Here is a 27,518-nt window from a genome sequence, read left to right as displayed (position 1 = left end):
ATGTAAACCATGACAATCATCAGATAAACACTACATGACTTTCAGGAGACATGAAAGAAGTGACATAAGTGGGGATCCCTGGGTGGTGCAGCGGTTTAGTGCCTGCCTTTGGCCCAGGGCACGATCCTGGAGACCCGGGATCGAATCCCACATCGGGCTCCCGGTGCATGGAGCCTGCTTCTCCCTCTGCCTGTGTCTCTGCCTCTCTCTCTCTCTCTCTCTCTCTGTAACTATCATAAATAAAAAAATTAAAAAAAAAAAAAAGAAGTGACATAAGTGTTTTCTTCAATATTTAATAAAACTCATGTATCTATACTTGTAAAAACTATTTTAGTTGAAGGTTATTTCATATTGTGTGAGCAAAAAATTTTCCCATAATATTTAGAAATATATGGTAAAAGTGTTCTAATTAAGGTATACTGTTTTCCTCCTCAGAACTTTCCTAGTAGAGCCCCAGAGTATACTGACATGCTAGGGTAATAGGAGTCTTCCAGGTACTCCCATATGTCACAAGGACTAGTCTCTGGAGAAAATGAGCTGCATTTGCTCTGTGCCTGGGGAGACGGGAGAGAAAAGCCGGGCTCAGAGAGTGGAGCAGAGGACGTCCACGTGCTGACCTGGGACAACCTGCACACGCCGGGACCTCACCTGGCCCCCACCCTGCTGGCTGGCTGGCTGACAACCCCTGCCCTCTCTTCCTCTAGGGCAAAAAGATGACCCAAATCCTAGAGTAGAAAGCTGGGTAAACTGTTGTAAAGTCACATCAAGGGGCATGATGTGGCATTTTTTAAACATTATAAAAGTGTATATACTGATGTGTAAGGATGTTTATGAACACCCTACTAAGCAATTAAAAGCAAGATATAAAGAAAACTATACAAATGACCTCATCAAAAAAAAATATCCAAAGGCACAAACATACTGCAACATGGAGACATTATAAAAAGGAAGATTTTGAGGAAAATATCTCATTTGTTAACTGCATCTGGACGGGTGAGCCTGTAGCATTTCATTCCTTCTTTGGGATTACCTGTAATTTCCCCCTCTAATAAGTCTGAGTTTCATATAAGAAAATAGTAACAGAAAAAAGCTACCCAGCACCCTATTAACTGATTTAACAGAACCTTAGCTTCACAATGTATTGCGCATACCACCCACTAGAGAAATGGATTTTAAATAAGCCAATGATCATCAGACTGGCCTCTCTCTCCTCTGCCCAATGGACATGGTCCAAGGAGGACAAAGACCTGATGACAAGACCAGAGGAACCACTAGGCATGCCCAGTGGGCTCTGGTCAATACTCCCCTTACAAGGAAAGGCACCACGAAGTGAGAAGCACAAGCGGCACTACTGCTGCCTCTCTAACAGGACGCCTCGTTAAGGCCCAAACTGGAAGACTCGTGAGCACAAGAGTTCACGGACACTGCAGCTTCTGCCCTCACCTGCAGCCCGTCCACCTTAGCAGTCTAGAGTGGAGCTGAGGCCCTGCACGCTCAACAGTCATCCCAGGTGACTCCGATGGAACTATAATACTTCTACCCTGCGCTGAGAAAGGCTGGCCTGGGGCATATAAACGCACAATCGAGCAACCACGGGACTTAGCCAACTATGGAAATAATGTTTTTAATTGGGGTGTCAAATACGAATCTTAAATGACAGTCCACTATGTATGGAGATAATATTCAATACTAATTATACTCACCCACCAAGTACTTACCATGTTCTAAGGTACGGAATTTTATACCTAATGCAACTTACATCATAAATTTAAAGTGGATCTTAATCTACACTAGATTAATGTAGGGCAGACTATCAATCGATTTACAAGGTAACGGGAGCAAGGACTTTCAAGCTACGGGTCTCAAACTCACAATTAAAATCAACACGGAACACGGAAAACCAGATGTCACCTCTCATGTGCACAGGTACATTGGTGGAGTAATTTCTCAGCAGTGGAAATGCACGAGCACTTGCAAAGCGGGCACACGCGCCAGGGCAACTTCTACAGAGGCTGCACTGTCCTACATCTCTAACAGCAAAGTACAGACGTGACTCTTCTACTTGAAGTTCACCCACAGGGTCTGTCTTCAAACCTGATACTGGGATTTTTGCCAACGTGATAATAAAACATGTTATCTTGCTATAAATTTTAATTTGCATTTTTCTTATTATGAATGAGATTGAGCACTTTTTTATGTGAACTATTATGCAGTTATTGATCATCTTCTTATCAATTTGTAGAAGCATTTTATACATCAAGGGAGTCCGGCTTTCTTTCCTGTGATCTAAGTTGCAAGTATTTTCCCACTTTGTCTTCAGTCTTCTGATTTTACAATGGTGTATTTTTCCTCGTGGAAATATTCACCCTTAATTGACTGAAATGACAAGATTTATTTTCCACATGGCTTCTGGGTGTGATAATTAGAAAAGCTAACCTCCTCAAAAAGAGACAATTTGTAAGGAAAACACAAAGCCACTGTCAGCTAATGTGTATGCAGTAGAGGAAGCAGAGCAGTGGGAGGGGGTGCTGGGTTGGAATCTAGACAATGCAACTCTAAACTGGTTTTCTTCCTCAAGGCTTCTCACCCCGTTGGGGGAGGTAAAGAATCACCATATGCTGCGTGCTAGCCTTGTGGCATAAGCACGTAATGCCATGGGAGAGCTAAAGCAAGAGAAAGCAACTGAGCTAGGGGAGAGGAATGCTGGGCGGAGGGCAACAAAGGGAAGGGGTTTCACTTGGAAAGGAGGCCTGGCCTGCACACAGCCTTCATTCCAGAAGGCGAGGGAGTGAAAGAGAGCGGACAGCTAGGATACAAAGTCCTCGGAGGGCAGGCTAAAGAGGTGGGACTTGGCCTGTGAGCACTGCCCAAGCCAGGAGCTCTTACGACCGGGACGGTGGCATAATGAAAGCATTTTGCAAAGGTTATTATGGGAATATGTTTCTCATGAACAATAAAAACATGTTCAATAAATCTCATTTTTTAAACAATGATAAACTAGTGATAATATTGTTGAACAAGTAAAAGCATGTCAGTTTTCAAATGTAAAAATAGGTCACTGACTCCTTGGATGGTTGAATAAAAGAAAACTATTAACACGTTGCCTTTTTTATAAGAAGGGAGGGACTACAGGGTGAGAATGTAGACTTAATTTTGAACATATGATACACAAAAAAATTAAGAAAAGTGGTTACCTCTGGGCTGGGGAAGGTGGACCCAGGTGGATGGGGACTTGGTGGAAAGCAAGCCATTTCACGGTATGCTTTATATAGTGTGGTTTTTAAACTGTTTGATGTATAATATATTCCAAAAAATTCCATTTAAAGTGAAAAAAGTCTTCAGCTTCCTACGTGACAACTGCTCTGTGTTAAAGGCAAGTGTGAGAGCAATCAGTCTCACTACTTCAGATTTGTATTTCCAGCCACTGTGACCACTGTTCACCCCATCTGGCCCCCACTCACCCCCATCAGTGCTTCATCCCTGTCCTCTCCCCTGACCTCCTGCTCCGGGCAGCTACTCTCTGTGTCTTCTAGACAAGTCTGAACATCATCGGAGGACCTACTGACCGAAACACTCTGATAGACCTGGTGTTTCGACCTTCCACAGCCACCAATGTGGCACGAAAAACCCTGTTCCCTCTCTCGATCACAGCTCTACTGGGCACTTCCTTGTCTCCCTAATCCTAAATTTAAATTCCTCTACCAGCCGAGCGTATCTTTATGTTTAACTAGAATACTCTGCTCACTTAAAATTCTATTTTTTCTTGTTATATCTGACATACACATAGACAATAGCTAAAAGGTCTTTAAAGCCCAGCACAGGTTGGGGGAGCCCGAGTGGTTCAGTCAGTTAAGCCTGTGACTCTGGATCTCAGCTCAGGTCTCAGATTTCAGGGTTGTGGATTCAGGCCCCTCCACACTAGGCATGAAGCCTACTTAAAAAAAACAAACAAAAAACCAAAAACCCTAGCACAGATTTGAAAAAAAGAGTCACATTTACCTGTTTCTTCTTGACAAAGGTACTAAATTTTGTAAGTATCATGTAAAAGTACATAAAAGATGAATGCTGACCACTGCAGAGGTGAGCACTCTCTTCCTCATTCCCTCCCTTTGATTTGCATAGCCTTCCATTCTTATGGGTAGAAAGAAGCTAAATTAATGACAATGGGCAAGTCCAAAGGCCTAAAGACAGCAACCAGGAAATACCAAACTTAGCAGGACTCCTGATATTCAAACTGGTATGAATCAGTAAAAACTACCTGAAAAATAGATCAAATATATACTTAGAAAGTATATCAAGTAAATGTTATGAAGTACACTCACCCATTAAAGAGAATAATTACACATTCACAAATAAATGACATAATTCAAAATTTACACTCACCAGCCATGGATGGCGCTTCTTTCCGCTGCCCCTTATCATCAACAGTCCCTTCAAAAGCCACTGTCACATCATAAATTGCATCTAAATAATTCTTCATAGAATCAAAAGCAACATGAGTTGCCTTTATTCTTGGTGTCAGCACATGTTTTAATACTGCAAAGCCTAAAAAAGGAAGTGGATTCAGTGTGACCATAAATTAGTTACAAAACTCTTCATCAGAATATAATACCCAAATTGTTTTTAAATTCCCAGGAATAGACAAGAATATATTAAAAGCCATAATCTCCTACATACAAGACTTGAGGTTTAGAAAACACTCTTATGACTTGATCTATTTGAATCAACATTCATTTATTTATTAAACATCTATAGATACGAGATGCTGGGGAAAACTCAGAACCCAGGCCCTCAGGAAGCTATGACCTATGAGAAACCCTTCAGTTTGGTAAACCCTGACAAGGGCGGGTATTACAATCCTCATCTCTGGCAACAGAATAAATGGCATCCTGCCCTTCGCCACTTCAGATTCAGGAGAACGATGTGTAAGTTTTGACTCCTAATCCACGATTTAATTTTATTTCTATTTAAACAGGGAGGTTGGGCTGCAGGAGCACCTAAATGACCCCCGCTGTGTAGAGAACCTGAAGTAAGAGCTGATGTGGTCTATATAATGTGGAACACCGGGCTTGATACCTACAATACTGCTTATTTAAAAAAAAAATAAATTAAACCGAGAAATAATTTACACACCATAAAATTCATCATTTCAAATTGTGCAATTCAGTGGTTTTTAGTATATTCATAAAGCTGTGCGGCCATCACCACTATCAAATTCCAGGCCATTTTCATCTCTCCAAAAAACACTCTGGACCTTCTGCAGACACAGGACATTCTCCTTCCCTGGATTTGCGTGTTACAGATATTTCACATAAAGGGAATCAAACACCATTGGGGGCTTTTGTGTCTGGCTTCTTTCACTCGGCATAGTGTTTTTGAGGCTCATCCATGCTGAGGTATGTTATCAGTGCCTCGTTACTTTTTGGAGATGAATAATACTCCACTGTATGGATATACCACATTTGTTTATCTATTGATCATTTGGGTTGTTTCCAACAGGTGGCTACTATAAATAATGCTGCTACGAACATGCACATAAACCGTATGGGAATGCCAAACAAGTTTCCATATGAACATAGGACTTCAATTCTCTTCGGTATATTTGAGACAGATACATACACACATATACTGTATATACTTTTCAAAGTTTCTGTAACTGAGAAAACACTGCACTTTATATAGGATAATCAATCGTATCCGAGTGCTCCACTAGTGTTAAGAATTTGTCTTTCCCACCCCCTTCCTATTTCCCACTGTCTCCCTTTCTCTTGAATAGAATATTTACTGACAATTTAACAGACTAGAGTAGCTTTCTGAAGTGACATGAGAACAGACTGGCCTAAACTTGATTTGGATTTTCTCCTGCCTCTCTCCAGGGAAAGTTAGCTGCATCAGGAAGAACAGCTATAGTATGTTCAGATCTTCCTGCAGAAGAATTTTTAAAATGTGAAGCGGTGTGGGAAAGGAAAAGATTCCCACAACCACATATCTGACTGAAGTCCCTAGGGCAGAGGCAGCTTAATTTATTCACAAACTTATAACAAAATGCTGAATAGTATACCAGGCTGGGAAACATCCACTTGTCGATTAAATTAGTTAATACTTCCTTCTTTGCTACTGGAGTTCATCCAATTTTATGAAGTCCAAAGTTCCACAGATTCACCCTGCGGTATTCAGTGAGAACAAATTACCAGAATCCACCAAGTTAAGATAGGAAGACAGAAAAATACTAGTTAAAAAAAATAACGAAAGCCTGAATAAATCAGCTTTGTGACAGATGAATAAGAAATGCCCGTCACTAATACATAAGAAAAGCTAAGAAAAAAAATCTCACTGAGGAATGCACCAGGAGCCTGACTCCTCTAAACATGTTTTCTAGATCCAATCCACATCCTGCGTATTTCAGCTTTTATCTTCCAACTCTTGAAACAAAACAGCCAAGGAGGAGGGAGAAAAACAAGGAGACCGAGTGACACAGAGGCCCCCTGAGAAGAAAACATCTCAAGAAGGAACTGGTCAAATATGCTGAATGAGAGACAAGGAAAGACCCAGAACCGAGAAGTGACCACCTGGCCAAACAAAGGTCACGTGTTACCTGGGTCAGTATTTTCCGAGGAATGGTAGGAACGGAAGCTCAGGGAGGGGGTGGAGTGAGGTGAGAAAACAGCAACAGCCCATCCTTTCTTGTGTGGTTACTAACACGAGGTCCACTGACCTCCTAAGGCTCAGAGGCACACAGGACACCCTCACTGTCGCGGCAGACAGAGGCCGGCCCTTCTTGGGTTGGAAATCACTTCGTGCTCCTAGTCTGAGCCCACGAACTCCTCCAGTCCACGTGGGGAATAACCTACCATCTCTGACGGAGGGGTCTTCAACTCTAAACCATGAGAGGGTGCTCCCTATCCCCAAGCCCCGGGACATTATCATAAAACCAACTTCTAATGAACATACGGAGACCAAGTAGAATTTCAACCGAGAGCGCGTGCCAGGAAACGGGTGCTCACGATCAACTGCTGGAGCTGGAGCTGGAGCCCACTGTCCTGACACCTGACTCTGCCTCCGGGGATTTGCACAAAGACCCAGAGCCCCACACGAGAGGAACGCGGGGCTTCATTAAGTCTCCTCAAGATTTTTTTCAATCACTTGTCTCTGATTGGTGAAAGCCTCAGGAAAAAGAAGAGCCTGGAGAGAGGCCAAGAGGGAGGGACGCAGCGTAGGAAGTGGGGCCGAGACGACCCGGGGACGGGGAGGAGCGGGGGCCCGTGAGGTGCGCGGAGCAGGGGTTCGGAGCCCGCGAGGAGGAGCGCTGAAGGGCAGGCTGGCGTCCCGGGAGAAGAGCTGCACGTCCACAGGCGCTGGGCCCACCTGGCCTCTGGGACTCCTCCGCGGATTTTAGACCAAAGCAGAGACAGAATCTAGGTGCTGAGAAGAACATTTAGGGTTCTGAAATGCCTTGGGGCAGCAGGTCAGAGGCAGTCAAGTCGTGCAACCTGAAGAGAGAAAATGTCGCCAGGTGAGGTTATAAAAGCCAAATGCACAACGATTCAGCAACTGACCGAATGTGGTAAAAAAGGAGGAGCGAAACACAAGCAGCCTCTGCCCCAGAAGACCCGTGCAGGGCGTGCCGTGCGCCACGGGAAGGGCCGGGGGAAGAGCTGCGGGGATGTGTGCGCTCGCTCGCCTCGAGGCACCCGCGTCCAGCAGCAGCAGCGACAGAGCAGAGGCAGGGACAGAAGAACAGAGGAGTTCAAACTGGGCACTCTGAGGTTGGAGCTGGAACGAACACTCTAGAAGCACTGAGAAATACGGTCTGTAAAACGGCAAGAACCATCCAGAGACAAATGGATCATCTGAATAGACACACGGCAGCGGAGGTACTGGCTGTGGCTGAGATGAGAAGACGGAGGGGGACAAGGCCGTCCTGAATAATGTCAACGCTGCATGTCCATGAATAGATACGAGGTGTGACAAAAACGATGATTGTTTGGCAAGTTGGAAAGGACTAGGTAAACGAGGAAGGTGGGAAGATGGAAGGGGAATAAACTTCTGGGGAGTGGAAGGAGTCAAATGGGAAGATAAAAGGGGCCCAAACTTCTCCTTCGGCATCGCCACAGGTGGGCTGCCTGTGGACACAAGCAAGCACACACACGGTTGGTTTATGTGACAATCAGACTGTGTCGGCAAGCCGGGGGACACCCAGCAGACAAGAGCGTGGGGGTGAGGTACGCAAAATAAGTTATTAGAGCGATAACATGAAACTCTTGAAACCAAGGATACACATGATTGTATGATGCAATCTTATCAGGAAAACAAAACTTCAAGCAAAGACACCCTGGGATGTGAGGAGAAAAAAATCTGAAAACAAGAAGAGCTAGTCCAAAAGGGAAACTAGAACTGCTAAACGTCCCCAACTGGCAAAGAAGGGAGGAGGTAAAGCAGGTGACACAGGGCTGAGAACCAGCAAGGCTAACACACATGCAGGAGCGGGGGCTGCAGGGCCGGGCAGACGAGGGCTACTCAACACCTGGAAAGCTAAGGAAGGGCCAAGGAAAGGGAAGTTCAAGCTGAGCCAATAAACAGGCTTCGGGAAGGAAGAGCGAGGAAGAGGCAGGAGCAGAACCGTCAACATAATTTGCAGGACCTAGGACAATTTCGAGACTGTGAATGCACAGCTGCAAAGCAAGCCTCCAGAAAGGCCTGCAGGCCTCCGCTCACTTTGACTCTAGCCCGGTGAGACCCAGGTCAGACTTCCAGCCTCCTGAACTGTGAAAGAACACATCTGGAGTGGATGTGCCTCAGCAGCCACCTCAGCTCCTAGCTGAAGGGACAGTGTTCCAGCAAGTCTGGGTCAACACTGGCCAGTAACTTTCTTTTTTAATGTCTGCCAGGTTGAGCTGCAGGAAGGAAGAACGCTTGTTCATGTGTATGGACCATTCTTATCTCTTAAATTTCCTATTCGTGCACTTTCCCCGTTTTTCTAGTTTCTATATTTTCTTAACTAGCAAGCACTCTTTTTATACTGTTATTAATCCACCATATATTGCAAATTCTATTAGCTTGCATTTGCCACTTAAGTTTGTTAATATGGCATTGCAGGTATAATTATAATTTTTATTAAGTCTACAAAGGAAAAAAAAATTACTATGTTTTAAAAGGTCAATTACACCTACACAATAGGGACGCCCGGGTGGCTCAGCAGTTTAGCTCCTGCCTTCTGCCCAGGGTGTGATCCTGGGGTCCTAGGATCAAGTTCCACACAGGGCTCCCTGCCTGGAGCCTGCTTCTTCCTCTGCCTGTGTCTCTGCCTCTCTCTCTCTCTCTCTCTCTGTGTGTGTGTGTCTCTCATAACTTTTTTTTTTTAAAACCTACACAATAGCCAGTGTTATTTATAGGATAAAAGCTAAATTTTACCCATAAATCCTAGAGAGTTTTTTTTTTTTTTTAAAGACTTTATTTATTTATTCATGAGACAGAGAGAGGCAGAGACAGAGGCAGAGAAAGAAGCAGGCTCCAGGCAGGGAGCCCAATGTGAGACTCCAGGATCATGCCCTGGGCTGAAGGCAGACACTCAACCACTGAGCCACCCAGGTGTCCCAAATCCTAAACAGTTTTAAAATTACAAGGATCTTTTTGCTTGCTTAATATGAAAATTTGAGGTATTTGGATATATCCCTAAATTTAGGGTTACCAAGTCTAAATATGTCATCTTGGTAGCTGCTATAGTTAAACAAAAACAAAAACACCATGGGGCTCACTTTGATAAGTTCTAGAAGATTTATATTTGATTCCTAATTCCTTAGTAATCACTGAAAAGCAGTATATCTAAAGCGACTCTAAGGAAACTTAATCAGAAAGAAAACACTTTGCATACGTGAGGGGGCGTCAGCTATTCCAGCAGCGGTGCCTGGCTGTTTACAGGGCCCACATGGAGAGCCTCCCGGTACCGTCTAAGTCTCCTACAGTGGCATATAACTGCTACCAAATTGCCCTAGCTTTTAGTGAAACCTAAATATAAAATGAAGGCTTACCAATAAATATTAGATCCGCATGTTTTAGAAAACCCAAAAAACTGACCCAACGAACCTGCTGAGCAAATGACTAATCTTATTTAAAAGTGATTCTAAAACTTTATGATGCATCAGAATCACGTGGAAGACAGCAGAGCCCTGTCTGATGTAGTAGGTCTGGGTGGCTCCTGAGAATCTGTATTTCAAGCAATTTCCAGGACAATGCTGACACTGCTGGTTCAGGCACCACTCACTTTAAGAACCACCAACTTAGAACTTAGACCGTAGCTTGAGCTGATCAAGATTTCACAAATGGGCTGGTGAAGGAGTGAAAAGGCTGGAGGAATAACGGGTATTATTATTTTGGTAAAAAAATGTAAGTAAATGGGATGGAAATGGCCTCCAAGAGGTAAAACCAAACCCTCCAAGTCTCTGGACATTTGCTATGTCCAAAGCCCTCCATGAGCATTACGGTGGTGCCTAGATTCTCCCAAGAGCATCTACCCCCCACTGCTCCCCATTGTCATCTCTAAGGCTGTGACCTGACGTCGGCGCCAGCTGGAACCATGCTACTGAAACAGGGGAGAAGAGTTGGCCAAAGGAAGAGAATGCAGTACAGTGCTAATCCAGACACCGATGGAGAGGTCGGTATGCAAAGTCAACCAACCAGTTTCTTGAGCATCACTACAAATACAAATATAATTTGAAAGCTTCCTCACTCCCTTTATTCATCCCAACTCTGTTTCGAAAATGCCTGGCATACACGAATAAAAAAATTCTGGACCGGGGAATACCAGTCCCATTGTGGTTTTGAGTGGGGTCTTCCAATGTGATTCTTTTCTGTTTTTATATCCTGAACAATCTGTGATCTTTCACTCCAATGTAATCAAGGCCCGTGAGATTTAGTTTGCACCTTCCTAGCAACAGGCAGCATCTACACCCCACAAATCACTGCAAAGATTAACAGATGACTAACAAAACTGCACGAATAGCTAAAAAACTGACAAAGAAAGGAACTGCCAAAGGAGGTCAGAAGAGAAGAGGTCATTCCTCAGTTTGTTGGATTTAAATTAAAATCATCTAATTGGTCACTTAACAAAACAAACATTTTAGAAACACAATTAGAGAATTTTACCAATGATACCATTTTATTTATATTTATATATTATATAATACTGTTATATTTACATATTCTGTTGCAGCTTTTCTTACTGTATCACTACTGATTATATTTTTATTTGAGAGAGAGAGAGAGAGAGAGAGAGAGAACATGCACCCATGAGCAGGGGTGGGGTGGGCAGAGGGAGAGGGAGAAGCAGCCTCCCCGCTGAGCAGGGACCCTGATGTGGGGAGGGGGGGGGCTCCATCCCAGGATCCTTAGATCATAACCTGAGCCCAAGGCAGATGCTTAACCCACTGAGCCATCCAGACGCCTCTCACCATTTATTTTTTTAAATGACAAGCTCCATGTTAGCCTTTCTAAAAATAAAATTCTCTTTTCCGTAATTTGCTATTACAAAATGGAGCAGCTTTCAATATATACCTTGCTTACTTAACATGCAATAGTTTCTTGAAGACTCTACCCATATTTCAAGACCTCTCAAAATGTTAATTTTTGTCTTGGAGAGATTGTAACTAAAAACAAAATCTTGACTAATTGATTTAGAAATATAAATAAGTCTTCTTTAAAGAGATAACTAACATTCAGTGTGAAGTGAGAAGGAAATTTAGAAAGCATTACAATGACAACCTTTGAAGTGAACAATATTAAGAATTCATTATACTATAACACAGACATTACCTTAAATAACAACCCTAATACTGAATGGACAGTTTGTGGTTAATGTTTTTGTTAATGTGTTAATGTTTTTGAAGTAAAACACTTCTAGGAAATAGCAATAACCAGAATGTTAAAATGTTTAGAGTTAAGACAGCAGACACACCCATTCCCATCACTGTTACTTTTTAAGCCAGCCAATACCACTGCCAGCAGAAAACTGAAGAGTATAAGGTATAATTATTTAAATACATGAGCACATACCAAATTTTAAAAATCTAAATTAAAAAGCTCGATTTTGGTGTTTGTACTTATTTTTTAGGTCAGATGCAAAGGAAGGTAGTTTAGGAGCAATATTAATGTTTTAAATACCACAAACTAACAAGTGCTATTAAGTTTCAATTTTCTTGATGAAAAATTAGCTTAACAGATGGAGAAACAAGTTCTTTCATTTTTATTTTCAAGTTATCTCAATTAGTTGTGACCTAAGAGGAAAGAAAACAGGAAATACTTCTTCTAGATACATAGCTCACAAATCAATTTCTTTTGTATATGGTAGAAAATAATCACCTTTAGAGTCACAAGAAAATACAGTTCTAGTAGAAAACAATAATTTTTCCAGTTATAGAATTTAAAGAAAGAACAGTTGGCAACTAAAACTTATATACCTGTTAAGACAAATCATTCATTTTTTTCCCCTTTTGGTGACTTTAAGATCTACAACTCACGGAAAAATGACAGAACAATAAATGATCAATTATAGGTGAGTCGAGTATCAACAGATTAAAAAGCTAGAGAATATATCATTTTTTAAGCTACTTTAAGAATTACTTAAAAATACTTGATCTAGCATTACAAAATTAGTGTGGATTTTTAAAACTAACTTTTAGAAACTATATTAAACAGTCATCTCAGTGAGACTGGATAATACAAGGTAAATACTCATCTTAAACGGTTTTAAAAACGATGAGTTAAGAAATACTGGTATTAAATATAATTACATACAGAAAGATAATTGAAGAGCCTGTTATGGACTGAAGTGAGTCTTGCCCATCCCCCCCAACTCACGTTGACGCCCTAACCCCTATGTGACTGTATCTGGAGAAAGTAATTAGGTTACATGAGGTCCTGAGCATGGGGCCCTCATCCAATAGGACCGGCATCCTTATAAAAAGAGAAACAGATATTAGAGACCTGTCTCTGCGAGCATACAGAGAAAAGGCCATGTGAGGACACAGCAAGAAGGTGGCCCTCTGAGAGTCAGGAAGAGAGGTTTCACCAGAAACCAACACTGCTGGCACCTGATCCGGGCTTCAGAACTGTGAGAAAATAAAGGTCTCTTGTTTAAGGCCCCAGAGCGGTGTCTGGGTACGGCAGCCCAAGGTGATTAACCCAGGCCCTAGAACTTGGACTGAAATTACAACTCTGAGTAAGCATCACATAGTAAAACATTTATTTGCATATAAATGTTTGTTTTACCCAATTGAAAAAAAGTATGTATTTTTTTTAAAGATTTATTTATTTGAGAGAGGGAGAGAGAGAGAGAGGGAGAGACAGAGATTGAGTGGAGAGTGGGAAAGAGGGAGAGAATCTCCAGCAGACTAGCGCTGAGCATAGAGCCTGACAGCAGGCTCTATCCCACAACCCTGGGATCATGACCTGAGCCGAGCCGAAACCAAGAGTCGGACGCTCAACCAGCTGAGCCCCAAAAGTATGGCAATATTTAAATAGGAACACACACAAAGGTAAAGTTTACAGAAGAAGTCAGAAGTCCTTAAATTCTAAAACACACAGTAATTCTACATTACTCTTCACATAAACACAATAATCTGGGACAATACTCATTCTGTAATGCGAATTTATTATAAATTAACAAGTAACTAGTGATTTGTCCAGCAACAAGATATAATAAAATGTCCACGGCTAATTCTGTCTTGCTTAATATATTTAAAATTGAGGAATTAACCCATCAGACATTATAATAGAATTAAAGAGGCACCTGGGTGGCTCAGTGGGTTTAGCATCTGCCTTTAGCTCAGGTCCTGATCTCAGGGTCCCGGGATCAAGTCCCACATTGGGCTGCCGGCTCAGCAGGGAGTCGGCTTCTCCCTCTCCCCCAACTTGTGCTCTCTCTCACTATCTCGGTCGCTATCTCTCTCTCCCAAATAAATAAAAATCTTGGGATGCCTGGGTGGCTCAGCAGTTGAGCATCTGCCTTTGGCTCAGGGCATGATCCTGGAGTCCTGGGATGGAGTCCCACAATGGGCTTCCTGCATTGAACCTGCTTCTCCCTCTGCCTATGTCTCTGCTTCTCTGTGTCTCTCATGAATAAATAAATAGAATCCTTAAAAATAAATAAATAAATAAATAAATAAATAAATAAATATCTTGAAAAAGAAAAATAGTATCCTAAAGTTTTTGGAAACTGGATCATTACTGTGAAGCAGAATCGGAACCTCAATCAGTTGGACTCCTCTACTCTTACTATCATTAACCTACTATTAATCACGATGAGGTCACTTCTACAGTTAGGTCACAAGAAGACTGTGACTTCTGCCTTGCTCCACACTACTCCAGGTGCTCACTGTTCCACTACCTCTCCCATGCTGTCTCTCCACCCCATCTCTGCTCAGCAGATCTCCGCTGTCATGTCCTGGGGAGCTAGCCCTATGCAGAGGCCCACGTGGCAAGAAACAGATTCCAGCCAAGAGCAGTGTGAGTGAGCTTCTAACAGACCCTGCCCAGGGGAGCCCTGAAATGACTGCAGCCTGTGACAGGCACCAGCAAGAAGCTCCTGGCTAACCCACACCAGGACTCCTGGCCCACAGAAACTGTCAGGTAGTTAACTCTTTTTTTTAAGCCACTAGGGTTTGGCATCAATAGACGATAAATACAATCCTGTTTCATTTCTCCTATTAAATTACAAATTCCTATGAAACATTAGAGTTGCTTCTCCCACCTTAGTGGAACGTTTTACATATTAGATATCTGACAAACATTTGTTAATATTTAAAGGTAGAATATTGTATTATTATTATTTTTTAAAGATTTTATTTATTTATTCATAGAGACACAAAGAGAGAATGAGAGGCAGAGACACAGGCAGAGGGAGAAGCAGGCTCCATGCAGAGAGCCCGACATGGGACTTGATCCAGGATCTCCAGGATCACGCCCTGGGCTGCAGGCAGCGCTAAACCGCTGCGCCACCGGGGCTGCCCAGAATATTGTATTATTTTAAAAATAAAATCAGCAGACTCCGAGGATCTAAAGCATTTTAGTAAACCTTTCCCAAGGCCAGCTCTCTGGTCAATTAAAAAAACACACGTGTTTCAAGATATAATTGATTATTTAATGACAATAAAATGCCTCAGATTTTACAGTACACATGAAAAGTAGCAAAAAAAAAAAAAAAAAAGAAAAAATCCCCGTATGTTTACTATTTCCCTTTCACCTTATCTAATCTAAAACTGTAATTTCTGGGCAGCCCGTGTGGGTCAGCAGTTTAGCACCTGCCTTCAGGCCAGGGTGTGATCCTGGAGACCCAGGATCGAGTCCCATGTCAGGCTCCCTGCATGGAGCCTGCTTCTCCCTCTGCCTGTGTCTCTGCCTCTCTATGTGTCTCTCATGAGTAAATAAATAGAATCTTTTAAAAAAATAAATAAAACTGTAATTCCTAAACAGAATTAAAGTGCTATAAGAGATGACACCAAAGAGTAGCTGAAAATACATACACTTTAAGGTCTACACTCACATTTATTGAGAATCCCACACACACACAAAAAATCCCGTAACTAATTATAAGCTATTTTAAGCTTCAGAGTAAAGTCAGAGCTCGGCTATATAGAATCTTTAGAGAAGGAATCATTTCAGAGAGACATAATTATCTGGAACCCTAAGGATTTACCCCACAAAAAATCCCAAATTTTATTTAATAATTTTTGATCACTGTTTTCTTTCTAAAATATATAAAATCAGAAAACAGCTTAATGAACAAAATCAGACCTCTTAATAATTGGACCTGAGACTAATACATAAATGTGAACTGTACCTCCCGAAGGGAAGGAAATCAACATTCACTAAACACTTTTGGACATAAAACCCTTAAAAAAAAAGATCATGGGTTCTGTTGTAGAATTTTTTAAATTTTTTGTTTTCGCTTGATATCTTTTTCAAGTTTTTATTTTAATTTCAGTTGGTTAACATACGGTGTTACATCAGTCTCAAGTGTACGATATAGTAATCCAACACTTCCGTACATCTGGTGCTCATCACAAGTGCTCTCCTTAATCCCCATCGCCTCTTTTCCCGATTTCTCCATCTCCTTTCTCATAACCATCAGTGTATTCTCTAGAGTTAATAGTCTGTTTCTTGGTTTACCTTTCTCTTTTTTCCTTTGCTTGTTTCTTAAATTCCACATACGAGTGAGATCCGATGGACACCTGGGCTCTTTTCATAACTTGACTATTGTTGATAATGCTGCTATGAACATTGGGGTGCATGCATCCTTTTTAATTAGTATTTCTATATTCTTTGGGTAAATTTCCAGTAGTGCAATTGCTGGATCATAGGGTAGCTCTATTTTTAACTTCTTGAAGAACCTCCATACCGAGGTTTTCCAGAGTGGCTGTACCAGGTTGCATTCCCACCAACAGTATGTTGCATTCCCACCAACAGTTCCCTTTCTCCACACCCTCACCAACACCTGCTGTTTCACGTGTTGTTGATTTTAGCTATTCTGACAGATGTGAGGTGATCTCTCATTGTGGTTTTGATTTGTGTTTCCCTGAGGATGAGAGATCTTGAGCATCCCTGGTCTTTGGGCCAGGCAAATGAAGGTCTCTCCTGGGCAGCTACACCTACAGGTCTAGAGTCAGACAGATATGGGTGGGAGAAAGCTTTTTGTGAGTCATCAGCAATCAAATAAATGGTAGCTAAACCTATGGATCTGGATAGAGGCTACAAGGAAAAACATGAACATGAAATGAAAGAGTGAAGTCAGACAACAGAAACAACATACATATGAAACAGGACAGAATGAAGCAGCAGAGGAGGTTAGAAAGGAGCCTGACCTGGAATCACCAGGGGTGGGGGAGGTCTAGGGAAAGAATTTCACTAAGGAAAGTATCGAGAATTTTGTCACAGTGAATTAAAGTTAACAAAATTAAAGACTTATTTCCCCTGATGTACCAGCACGTGTGCGCAGGAGCTACGACGCTGGTCAGAGCAGGTACAGAACACTACTATTGCTGCAGCAAGTTCTCCTAGACAGCACTGCACAGACCCTGGTGTGAAGTCATCAACAAGGCATTTGTTCAGTAAGCGCCTGGTGATCAATGTACGGAGATGGTATACTAATTCATAGTTAATATTCAGGGCAACTTTGAGAACGCAGCACAGCCACTGTTTTCTGTTTCTATCCCAAATTGGTGAAACTGAATAGCTTATAGGTGTATTAGTTATCCGACTTCCTAAAATATGGACAAAGGAACATTCCTGTCATTGGGGACTTTTGTTAACTTCCAAGTACAAGTAAGCCAACTTTGTGTCACATTCTCCAAAAGCAACTTCACACACTTCTAATGTATTTCTTACACAGAGCTAGGTATAGGTATGCCTAGGAGGTACACATGTCTTCAGAGATGAGGAAACAAGCTCAGTTCGTGAGGCAACTCGCACCCACACAGCTAAGAGATGTCAGAATTTGGATTCCACCCAGGCCTGTCAGCCCACAGAACGGAAACTCTTTCCATCACACAAAACCCACAATGTAGAAAAAGGCTCCATCTACAAAGTCAGGTACCCAGCCAATTTTAACTAAATCCATGGGACTGGAATATGGATTTTAGCAAGCATTTGAACTTAATCTCTCAGATGTATATAATATGCATATGAATTAATGAAGAAACTTTCCAAGAGAGAATACATAAACTGAGGAAATGAATACATTTATTCATTCCATTGTTGTCAAACATAAATATCCTCTCCAAGAACAAAAACCAAAAAGGTATTTATCTTTAAAAACTATTTTTTCAAATACAGTCAAATTTTTACTTACCTTCTTGAGCAGCAAATGTTTGACTAGCTGAAATGACTTTTGTTAGTTCTGGATTATACCTTGTTCCCTCTGGAAAAATCACAAGATACATCTGTGAAACATAGAGAAACTTGGTTTGTTTTGTGTGAGCTTTTTTTGTTGTTCTTGTGAACTTACCAGTGCCAACCCTATTAATGCGAAGAGACTATTTCCTAAGGTGGGAAAAATGTACGTTCATTTTATGTAGGACCTTCATTTCAAGTGGAGCAGCCAAAATGCAATTAAATCTTTACATCAATTATATTTAAAATGCAGTCTCATGCACTCACTAGGTCAATTGTTACAATTCTAATGTTTCTAATTATACACTAATATTCATTAATTAAAAATTTACCCATGAAATGCTAACTTATATAAAGCCTCAATTAATTAAAGAGCTTTTTTCCCCTAAGATTCTGAAAAATGACACCTTTAAAAAGGTGCAAATTTTAGACATCAGTCTGTTAAGTTTCAATAATAAAAGCATATTTCACTCAAAACAATGTCTACATTTCCACAATATAGATTACAGTAAGTATACGTATTTCAAAGATTCCCATATTCTTATTTTACACAGCTCATTTAGTGCATTTTACATAATTCAATTTATAAGCAGCTTCATAAACTGAAATAATGCACTTATAAATAAAGGAGAAAGCTAGATGTTTACTACGTAATCAATTAGCCTAAGTTTTTACTTTAATCTTCTTGGGAAAATAAAGACAGAAATAGCAAAACTATAATAATGAGAAACTTTAGAACTGAGTTACCCAAACTGCGCCAGCATGGTTCCTTGATAGCCAAAATACACAACTAAGGCATTCATATCAAATCTTATCAAATGCAAACAGAATGCAGGAAACAAAGGGAGAGGAAGATAGCAGGAAAGAAAATTATGTTCATTTTATCCAACCTTGTCTGATCCCAGGTAATGCTATCTATACATCTGGTACAGAAAAATCCCCTTATCTAAATGATCTATGATTTAAAAACTCCTACGTAATAAACCTATATGACAGTTCATATTTTTCATTAGACAAAATTGTGATTAACCTCTTCCAAACTTTCATCTGAAAAACTTGTATTAATTGTGGCTCTACAATTCTGCATTTTCAACTTCCCTGAAAATATATGTTTTTTATTCATCCAAATAAATTGTCTTTGCCTATCTCAGAAATTAACAGATTTCTATGTATCCTAATATTTGATAAGATTCATCAGAGCTGCCATGGAAATGTGGAAAAATGGATACAATTGGAAAAAAAATGGAATTAGTTCCAAAACCCACAAATTCATTATCATGCGAATATATTGCAAATCAGCTTATGGGGCACCTAGCTGGCCCAGTCAATAGAGCATGGGACTCCTTGTTGTGGGGTTACAGCCCAACAATGGGTATAGAGATTACTTAAAAAAATAAAAATTAAAAAAAAAATAAAATCTTTAAATCAGTGAAGTTTTATTTGAAACCATGATAGCAATTACTGATGATTTTTGGCTTCTGTTTAGTACAAGGATTCAAAAATAAAATGATACATAATTTGATTGGTTATTAATAATTCATGTGGTATTATTTTCCCATCTCTTACATATTTAATTAAAAAGAAAAACCACTGATGGTCAATAAGAAAGCAAGAATGAATGTTCCTTCAGGGTTCTTTTTTTTTTTTATTTTATTTTTATTTATGATAGTCACACAGAGAGAGAGAGAGAGAGAGAGGGGCAGAGACATAGGCAGAGGGAGAAGCAGGCTCCATGCACCAGGATCCCGATGTGGGATTCCATCCCGGGTCTCCAGGATCGTGCCCTGGGCCAAAGGCAGGCGCCAAACCGCTGCGCCACCCAGGGATCCCTCTTCAGGGTTCATTTAAGAAGTATTTCTTATATACGTTTATGTGCCAGGAACTAGGATAATGAACTAGATATGGTCTTTAGAGATAAGTGAGAAAAAGTACATTAAACAAATTTTACAAAAAAAATAAAATAAAAATAAGCAAATTTTACAAATGCAATTATACTTATATGATTGTGAAGAAAAAGACCACAACGTTACAAAGGAGAATAACAAAAGAGTAACTGGAGTAGATAATGGGTCTAAGATTCAAAAACTGGTAAAAGAATGAGTGTTTTCACCAACATATGGGGAACAAAGGAGGGACACCACTCCCACCAGTTCAAGGTTGTACTAGAGGTTCTAGCCAGGGCACTTAGGCAGGACAAAGGAACAAAAGGCATTCATATTAAAAGAAAGAAGTACAATTGTATTTATACACAAATGACATGACTGTCCATGTAAAAAATCTAAGAAATATTACTATTTTTTAATGTTACTAGGTAATAAGTCTAGCAAGGTTACAGAACAAAAAAAAGTCAATATACTGCATGTTAGATGCTAACAACAATCATAATATAAAGTCTAAAAAAATATTGCCATCTACAATAGCATCAAAAAATATGAAATTAAGAATGTATTTCAGCAAATGCGGAGACCTTTTGCAAAAGATGTGTAAACTAACACATTTATAAAAACCATAAAACGCTGCTGAGAGACATTAAAGAAGTCCTAAGTAAAGACTGTGTTTGGGAATCCAAAGATTCAATACTGTTGTAACAGCAGTTCTTTCCAGATTCATATATTCTATAGATTCTATAGATTTCTATAGATTCAATGCAATCCAAATAAAGAAAACCTGTAAGCTTTTATGCAGAAATTGACAAGCTGGTTTTAGAATTTATATGGGAAATGCAAAGGACCTAAAACAGCCAAGTGACTTTGAAAGACAACAAATTCAGAAGATTTAACTACACCAGATTTCAAACCTTATCATAATAAAGCAAGAGTAATCAAGATAGTGTGAGTACAGGCATGGAGATATCCATGTAGATCAGTGGAACAGAATAAATGGTTCAGAAACAGACCCATATATATGCAATCAATTTATCTGAAACAATGGGGAAAAGATAACTTTCTCAGTAAGTGGTGATAAATGTCCATATTTAGATACACAAACACAAACCCTGACCTCACACCATATACAAAAGTTAAATTGAAATGGGCCGCAGACCTAAATGCAAACCAAAAATTTAAAACTTCCGGGAAAGCAAAAAAAGAAAATCTCAGTATCTGACTTTGAAGCCTGCTAAAATAGGACAGAAAAAGTAGAAGTTTTATGAGAGAAAAATCAATTAACTGGACTTAGGCAAAATTCTTAGAACTTGTGTTCTTTAAGACTGTGTTCTGATATGAAAAGGCCAGTCACAGATGCAAAGAAAGACTCAAACAGGAATATTCTTAGGAGTTGTATTTTAATAGCCCCCAACTGGCCATTCATCTTCAAAGCAGGTTATTTTCTACAGGAAATCATATATACAAGGACTGTAACTAGAGAAAGAGCACAGAACAGCATGAATACTTCCAGACTCCACTTACAGGCCCTGATAACCAGGATAAACTTCTTACCCTCTCGGTGCCTGAAGCTTCTTGTTGACAAAATGAAATGACAGTGGTACCTATACCTCACAGAGATACTATAACGATAAAAGGTGATAATTTATGTAGTCTAATTAATATGGCACAAAATTATAGTGCAGTTTGCTGTTATTAAAATTAAAACAGATCTGCTTTGGAAATGTGAGATGACGCATCCGGGGCAAAGAACAACAACATGACATGAGCAGCTGTGACTCGCCTTCCCCAGAATCGGTTCTGCATGCTGCGTTCTCAAGAACAACGGCCTCGGCCTCGGCAGGCTATGGGACCAAAGCAGTTCTCCTAGTTCTCTCTCAAATGTGAGCTGAGCCGAGAGAGAGCACAGATGGAGAGTCAAGATTTCAAAGTAAAACTTTTTTCCTCCTTCAGCTGTTCGCACCTGATAACTTCCCCACCATTGCTTTCACACTGCTGACCGAAAAAAGGCAGCTATCTTCTTTAGTTCCCATGGAAATGGAGAAGGCAGCGACAGAGGAGGGAAAGGACTAGAAATGGAGCGTCAGAGCAAGAATTACTCCAGGGCAGTGTGTCATCTCTGGACCCACTTCTCAATTAAGGAAAATCCCTGCTCCAGTACAGGATGACAGGAAATAACTGGCAAAGAGTCACAAGCAAACCAAATTACGTACAAGATTATTGCTCCTATTCATAGAAATCTTTTATTCTGCTAAATTTTCATTTGGAAGAAACCAGCTTCTGCATTCTTTGATGAGGGCTGACTTTGCATAGAAGATCTATACTCAAGATGTGGTGTACCATTTAAAGCACAGATACTTCAGCCTCGAGTGGAAATCGGCAAGCGATTTCATATTAAGATTCTATTCAAAAAGAAAAGAGCTATTTAAGACTTTAAAATATATTCATATTGCAACCAGTTATGGAACGGATGACTTTCCGTTAGAAACAGCCTTTTCTCCATGCTTTGGATAAGTTGATTTACTTTTAATTGAGTCTCAGTTTCATTCCCAAATGAAGACTCGGGGTAGCTGTGAGCATTAAAGGATGTGAAATCATCCAGCGCCGTGCGGCAGGCACTTTGTATTGTTTCCTTCCCCTCTGGTTTTTAACGATTCTGTGTAGTTCACTAAAGAGTTTCAAAGCAGGCACATTTATATGGAAATAATATCTCAGAACTTAATAAACTTTGATTAGCTAGACATCTTTTAATTACCACTTTCTCTTTTAAAAGCCATTTCATATTTAGATGCACAGAATATAAACAAGATAGTTCATCTCTGCTTTCTTCCCCTCAAATTAATCCAGTCTAGCAAATCACAACTGCTCAAAAGGGTTTTTCTACAATTACAATCAGAAACATTCAACTCATTAAAAATTCCATCATACATTTACAGAGGGGAAAAAATGCAAAAAAGTGGTGGGATACAAAGTAAGAATCTCTTTCCTCAAAGAGCTTATTATTTAAGTATGGAAATGCTACATGAATGACCAGAAGACAATTACGAAGTCACACAAACACATCCGTGAATGTGGCAGGGAGAGTAATGCCCCTGCCCAAGAGGTCTGCAACCTACTCCTCGGAGTCTGTGGCTACATTACTGAACACGGCAAGGGGGATTGAAGATCGCGAGCACTGGACTGCAGGTTGAGGAGATCAGCCCAGAAGTCCAGGTGGGCCAAGGTAAACACCAGGGTCCTCAAGAGGAAAGAGGAGGCAGAAGAGTCAGGACCAGACGATGGGTGCAAAAAAAATAAAAAAATAAAATAAAATAAAATAAAATAAAATAAAATAAAATAAAATAAAATAAAATAAAGCCCAAACCAGCCATTGCTGGCTTTGAGGACAGAAAGCAGCCACAAGCCAAGGAATGCAGGCAACCTCTACAATCTAAGAAAGGCTAGAAAATGTATTCTCCCTTCAAGTCTCTAGAAGGGACTTCAGCCCCAGAGACACCACAATGTTAGTCCAGTGAGACCCACCTGCACTGCTCATCTCCAGAATGGCTAAAGTAATAAATGTACATTGCCACTTCTCCTAGCTTTTTAAGGGTATCTTTGACAAAAATTGTACACATTGGAGGTATACAATGTGGTGTCTTAATAGTCATAGACATTGTGAAATGATTGCCACCATTATCATTATGAACCTATCCATCACCTCACATAGTTGTCCTGCTTTTTGCGCGTGGTAAGAACATTTAAAATCTACTCTTTTAACAAATTTCAGTATGCAATACAGTATTATGAACTACAGTCACCGTGCTGTCCCTTCTGTCCTCAGAACTTACTCCTCTTAGGACCGAACGTTGGTACCCTTTGCCGACATATTCCCACTGCCTCCACCACTAAGGCCCTGGTAAACCACTGTTCTACTCCCCAGTTCTAGGAATTCAACTTTTTAAAATTCCACATGCAAGTGAGACCACGTGGTGTTTGTCGTTCTGTGTCTGTTTGTTAGTGTGATGCCCTCGAGGTTCATCCATGTTGACATAAATAACAGGACTTCCTTCTTTTTTTGACACTGAAAAATATTTCATTGTGTATACATACTACATTTTTTAAATTCACTCATTCATTGATGGACATTTAAGGTTATTTCCATACCTGGCTATTGTGAGCAATTCTGGAGTGAACATGAGTACAGGAAATAATCCTATTTCCTTTGGACATATACCCAGAAGTGGTATTGCTGGACATATTTCTATTTTTTTTTTATCTTTTGAGGAAACTCCATTCTGTTTTTGGTAATGGCCATACCAATTTATATTCCCGCCAACACCGACTAAAGGTGCTCTTTTCTCTAAATTCTTAACCAATCCTTAACTTGAAAACTATTCGAGAACAGTCATTCTAACAGGTATGAAGTGTTAACCTCATTACAGTTCTGCCCAGCATTTCTTTGATGACGAATGAGGTTGAGCGCCTTTTCATATACTTATCAGCCATTTATTTGTAGGTCTTCTTTGGAAGTATGTCTATTTGACTCCTTTGCCCATTGCTTAAATTGGGTTATTTGGTTTTTTGCTGGTGGGCTGCCTGTTAATTTTGAAAATTAGCATCGGATATGTGGTTTGCAAATATTTTCTCCTGTTCTGCAGGTTTTCATTTTGTTGATTATTTCCTTTGCTGTGCAGAAATTTTTTAATTTGGTATAGTCCTACTTATTTATTTTTGCTTCTGCTGCCTGTGCTTTTATGGTCAGTGAGTTTGTGGTAATCTGTTACAGCAGCAATAAGAAACAACTATAATAAGCAGACTTTTCAAACATACTATTTAATCCTAGCTATCAAATGAAATAATTATTAACAGATTTAACATATAAAGAAAACAAGCTTAGAAAAGTCAAGTGACTTGGGCAAAGTAATAAAGTTTAAATGGCAGATGTGAAATTTAAACCCAGATCTGATCTGGCCTCAAAGTGACAACCACTTATGGCACTGCCAATCTATAATTCAGCATTCTTGCATAAACACCAAAAAGCTAGACTCCGGTCCTTGAAAAACAGAGAGGTTCTCTGGTAGCCCAAGTAAGAGACCAGGTTATTTGAACAAGCCTTCCCACTAAAAACTTTAAAAGCTGGATATAACGTCATAACCTTATAAGTATCAAAGAGCTGAAAAGATAAAAACATAAAAGAGCCCCAAGACCTTCTATTAAGAGTGGAAAGAAGTGAAGGGAACCCCAGAGACTATACTCTTAGGGCAAAAGTAAACCAGAAGCCAAGTGGTCTCACAAGGACTTGTAACCTTGGTCCAGTGAACCTCACACTTAGAATTCGGCTTGGGTGGGCTCACCCTGGAGAAGCCTTTAGGGGCCCAGCTAAAACAAATGCAAATATTGTGTGGAGGAAGGTACTTTCTATGCTTTGAGTTGATTTCTACAGATAATTTTCCAAATAGAATCAGCAGCAAATAAAGATAACCAAGTATATAAGGAAAGAAAGTACCATGAGCAAGAACTGGAAAAAAAAAAAAACAAACAGGCCTTCACATACTGAGATCACTAAACACATATTTACTCAATGCATCTTTTAAATGATGCATTCAATATTTGAAGAAACAAAGCTTGAAGATTAAAAGAAAAATAAGAGACCTGACAATAACCACACAGTACAGCATACCATGAGAAATACAATAAACATAGGCATTAAATGAATTTGTGGTACAGTGGATTGCATCTTGAAACCAAAAAAAGGACATCAGTAGATATGAATAGTTTGTAGAGTTCAATTAACTAGTATGACACCAATGTTTCTTTCTTAGTTTTGACCAATGTACCATGGTTAGGAAAGACATTAACATTAAACGTTAACATTAAAACTAGGTGAAGAATAAATGGGAAACTCTATACTATTCATGCAACATTTTTGTAAATATAAAATTATTCTGAATTTTACAACACATTAACATACAAACAGGAGGAGGCTTCCATTTAGGACAAAGAATATTACAAGAGTATCGCTCCCAACCCAAGAAAAACAAGTGGAGAATCTGCAAACTGAACCCTTCAGAGTTGAGGCCGCAAGGTAACCAACTTGCTTGAACATCTAAGGGAAGAAAGGCAATTTAGGAGAGAGGAGATTCGTGCACTCATTTACATTCACTTGGGACACATGCCAACAGATGGCAATAAAAAGATTTACGTAAAATTTTAACAAATTGAAAAAGGCTGAGTGTGGGCTCATTCAACAGAAGAACCCCTGGGGCTATAGAAACAGGATCATTTACCACAATTCACAAGCTCTACTCCAGGGACCACTCTTTGTGTGTGCATGTACACATACCACACATGCACACACACCCCACATACGCAAACCAAAAAGAAAAAAGAAAAAAAAAGAGAGAAAGAGAAGAAAAACCCGAGTCAGAGGAATGTCCTGCAAACTCATCCTGATGATGATGACGACGATGCAGGCTTGGGGGAGTACAGAAGCCAGTGCTGGGAAGGCACAAAGCCCAGCACAGATCCTTCCCCTCTGTCTCTCCTATGGAACAACATTCTTAAACTCTCAGGTTGATGAAAATCCAATGCAGCTGGGGGAAATGAACAGAAGGTTAAAACTCCCTACAGAGGATAGGGCAGGAACACCTCTAGGCACAGACTGGAAGCTGAGAGCAAGGAAGGATCAGAGAAGGCTCCACCCCAAGACCCTCCCTGAGATTTAGAACAACAAACCACCCAACCTCTCTGCCCTCTTTACCCTCCCGACTCCTCCTCCCCACCAAACTAACAGGACTTCAGGAACAAGCACCAGAGGACACTGGAGAAAGAGACATAACATAGAGAAGCAAGGGGAAACTGCATAGAGAACACTAAAATCCACATAGAGAGGGCCCTGTATGCATCTGTTTGGCATATACAATATCTCCAGAATCCCCAAGAAACCTCATGGCAGCTACCCTGCCTGGGTGACTGAGAGCTAGAGGGCAGAAGAGGGATGGACTCTTTAATGTAAGTCAATGCTGAAATTTTAAACAATTTTTTGAAAAGACAGTAAATATATATATTGCCAAACTATTCTGTCTTGTGGAGATCTGCAAACAGAGCCCCCCCTTCTGCCCAAAGATACCAAATTGTTCAGTAAACAGACCCTTCCAAAGAGTACACTTTGTTCTCAAGGGTAAAAAGTAGTAACGGGATAAAGGAGCACTGTTTATCTCCCTACATTCTACTCCAGGTCCCCAAACAGAACGCAATTTCCTAACGTCAACATGACTAGAGTCATGTCAGCAAAGCTTGTAAGCAAAAATCTTGTAGGACACTTCATCAGCTGACTGTGGAAAGCTCGTCTTTAAACATGAGCTCTGGCTGCCACCTATGAGCCCTGGTGAGGAGAGGAAAAGAGAAAGGAAGGCAGAGAAAGAGGAGGAGGAGGAGGAGGAGGAGGAGAGAGAAGGAGGGAGAAAAAACCCCCTTGTAGCCAATGAGCTAAGTTCTTGAGCACTGGTGACCAAAGCTCAAGCAGTCACTGCGATGGGGTGTGCTGCCGGGAAACAGGGCAGCAATTAGCATTCTTCGAAGAGAATACCAAGATTCCTTTTTCAGGGAGCAAAGTTTTATCAAACAATATTTACGCTGAATGACTTTTCATTTGCCAATATTCATACTTTTTTTTGACTTTTCAAATAACTCAATATAGACAAGAAATCCAAATTTATATGGACACACTGAAAAGTTGTTTCTTCTGAAACCATACATGATCCTGAGGACGAG

General features: G+C 40.3%; 1 protein-coding gene across 7 annotated transcripts in view; it reads right to left on the bottom strand.

Annotated features, from left to right (window-relative positions):
• Nucleotides 1–27,518, bottom strand: part of AGPAT5 (1-acylglycerol-3-phosphate O-acyltransferase 5) — a 57,793-nt gene that overhangs the window by 6,659 nt on the left and 23,616 nt on the right. For 2 of the 7 annotated variants that reach the window (XM_077848547.1, XM_077848548.1), the window contains 2 exons: nucleotides 17,840–17,930; nucleotides 4,384–4,545 (listed from right to left, as the gene is read on the bottom strand). In XM_077848547.1, coding sequence (XP_077704673.1) covers nucleotides 4,384–4,545; nucleotides 17,840–17,930 — 253 coding nt within the window. The other 5 variants (XR_013352572.1, XM_077848546.1, XM_077848549.1 and 2 more) reach the window with 5 other exon arrangements.

The sequence above is a fragment of the Canis aureus genome, chromosome 15 (assembly GCF_053574225.1).
Source record: "Canis aureus isolate CA01 chromosome 15, VMU_Caureus_v.1.0, whole genome shotgun sequence".
Taxonomy (NCBI): domain Eukaryota; kingdom Metazoa; phylum Chordata; class Mammalia; order Carnivora; family Canidae; genus Canis; species Canis aureus.
The sequence above is the reverse complement of the archived record's forward strand: the minus strand, read 5'-3'. Positions and strand labels throughout refer to the sequence as shown.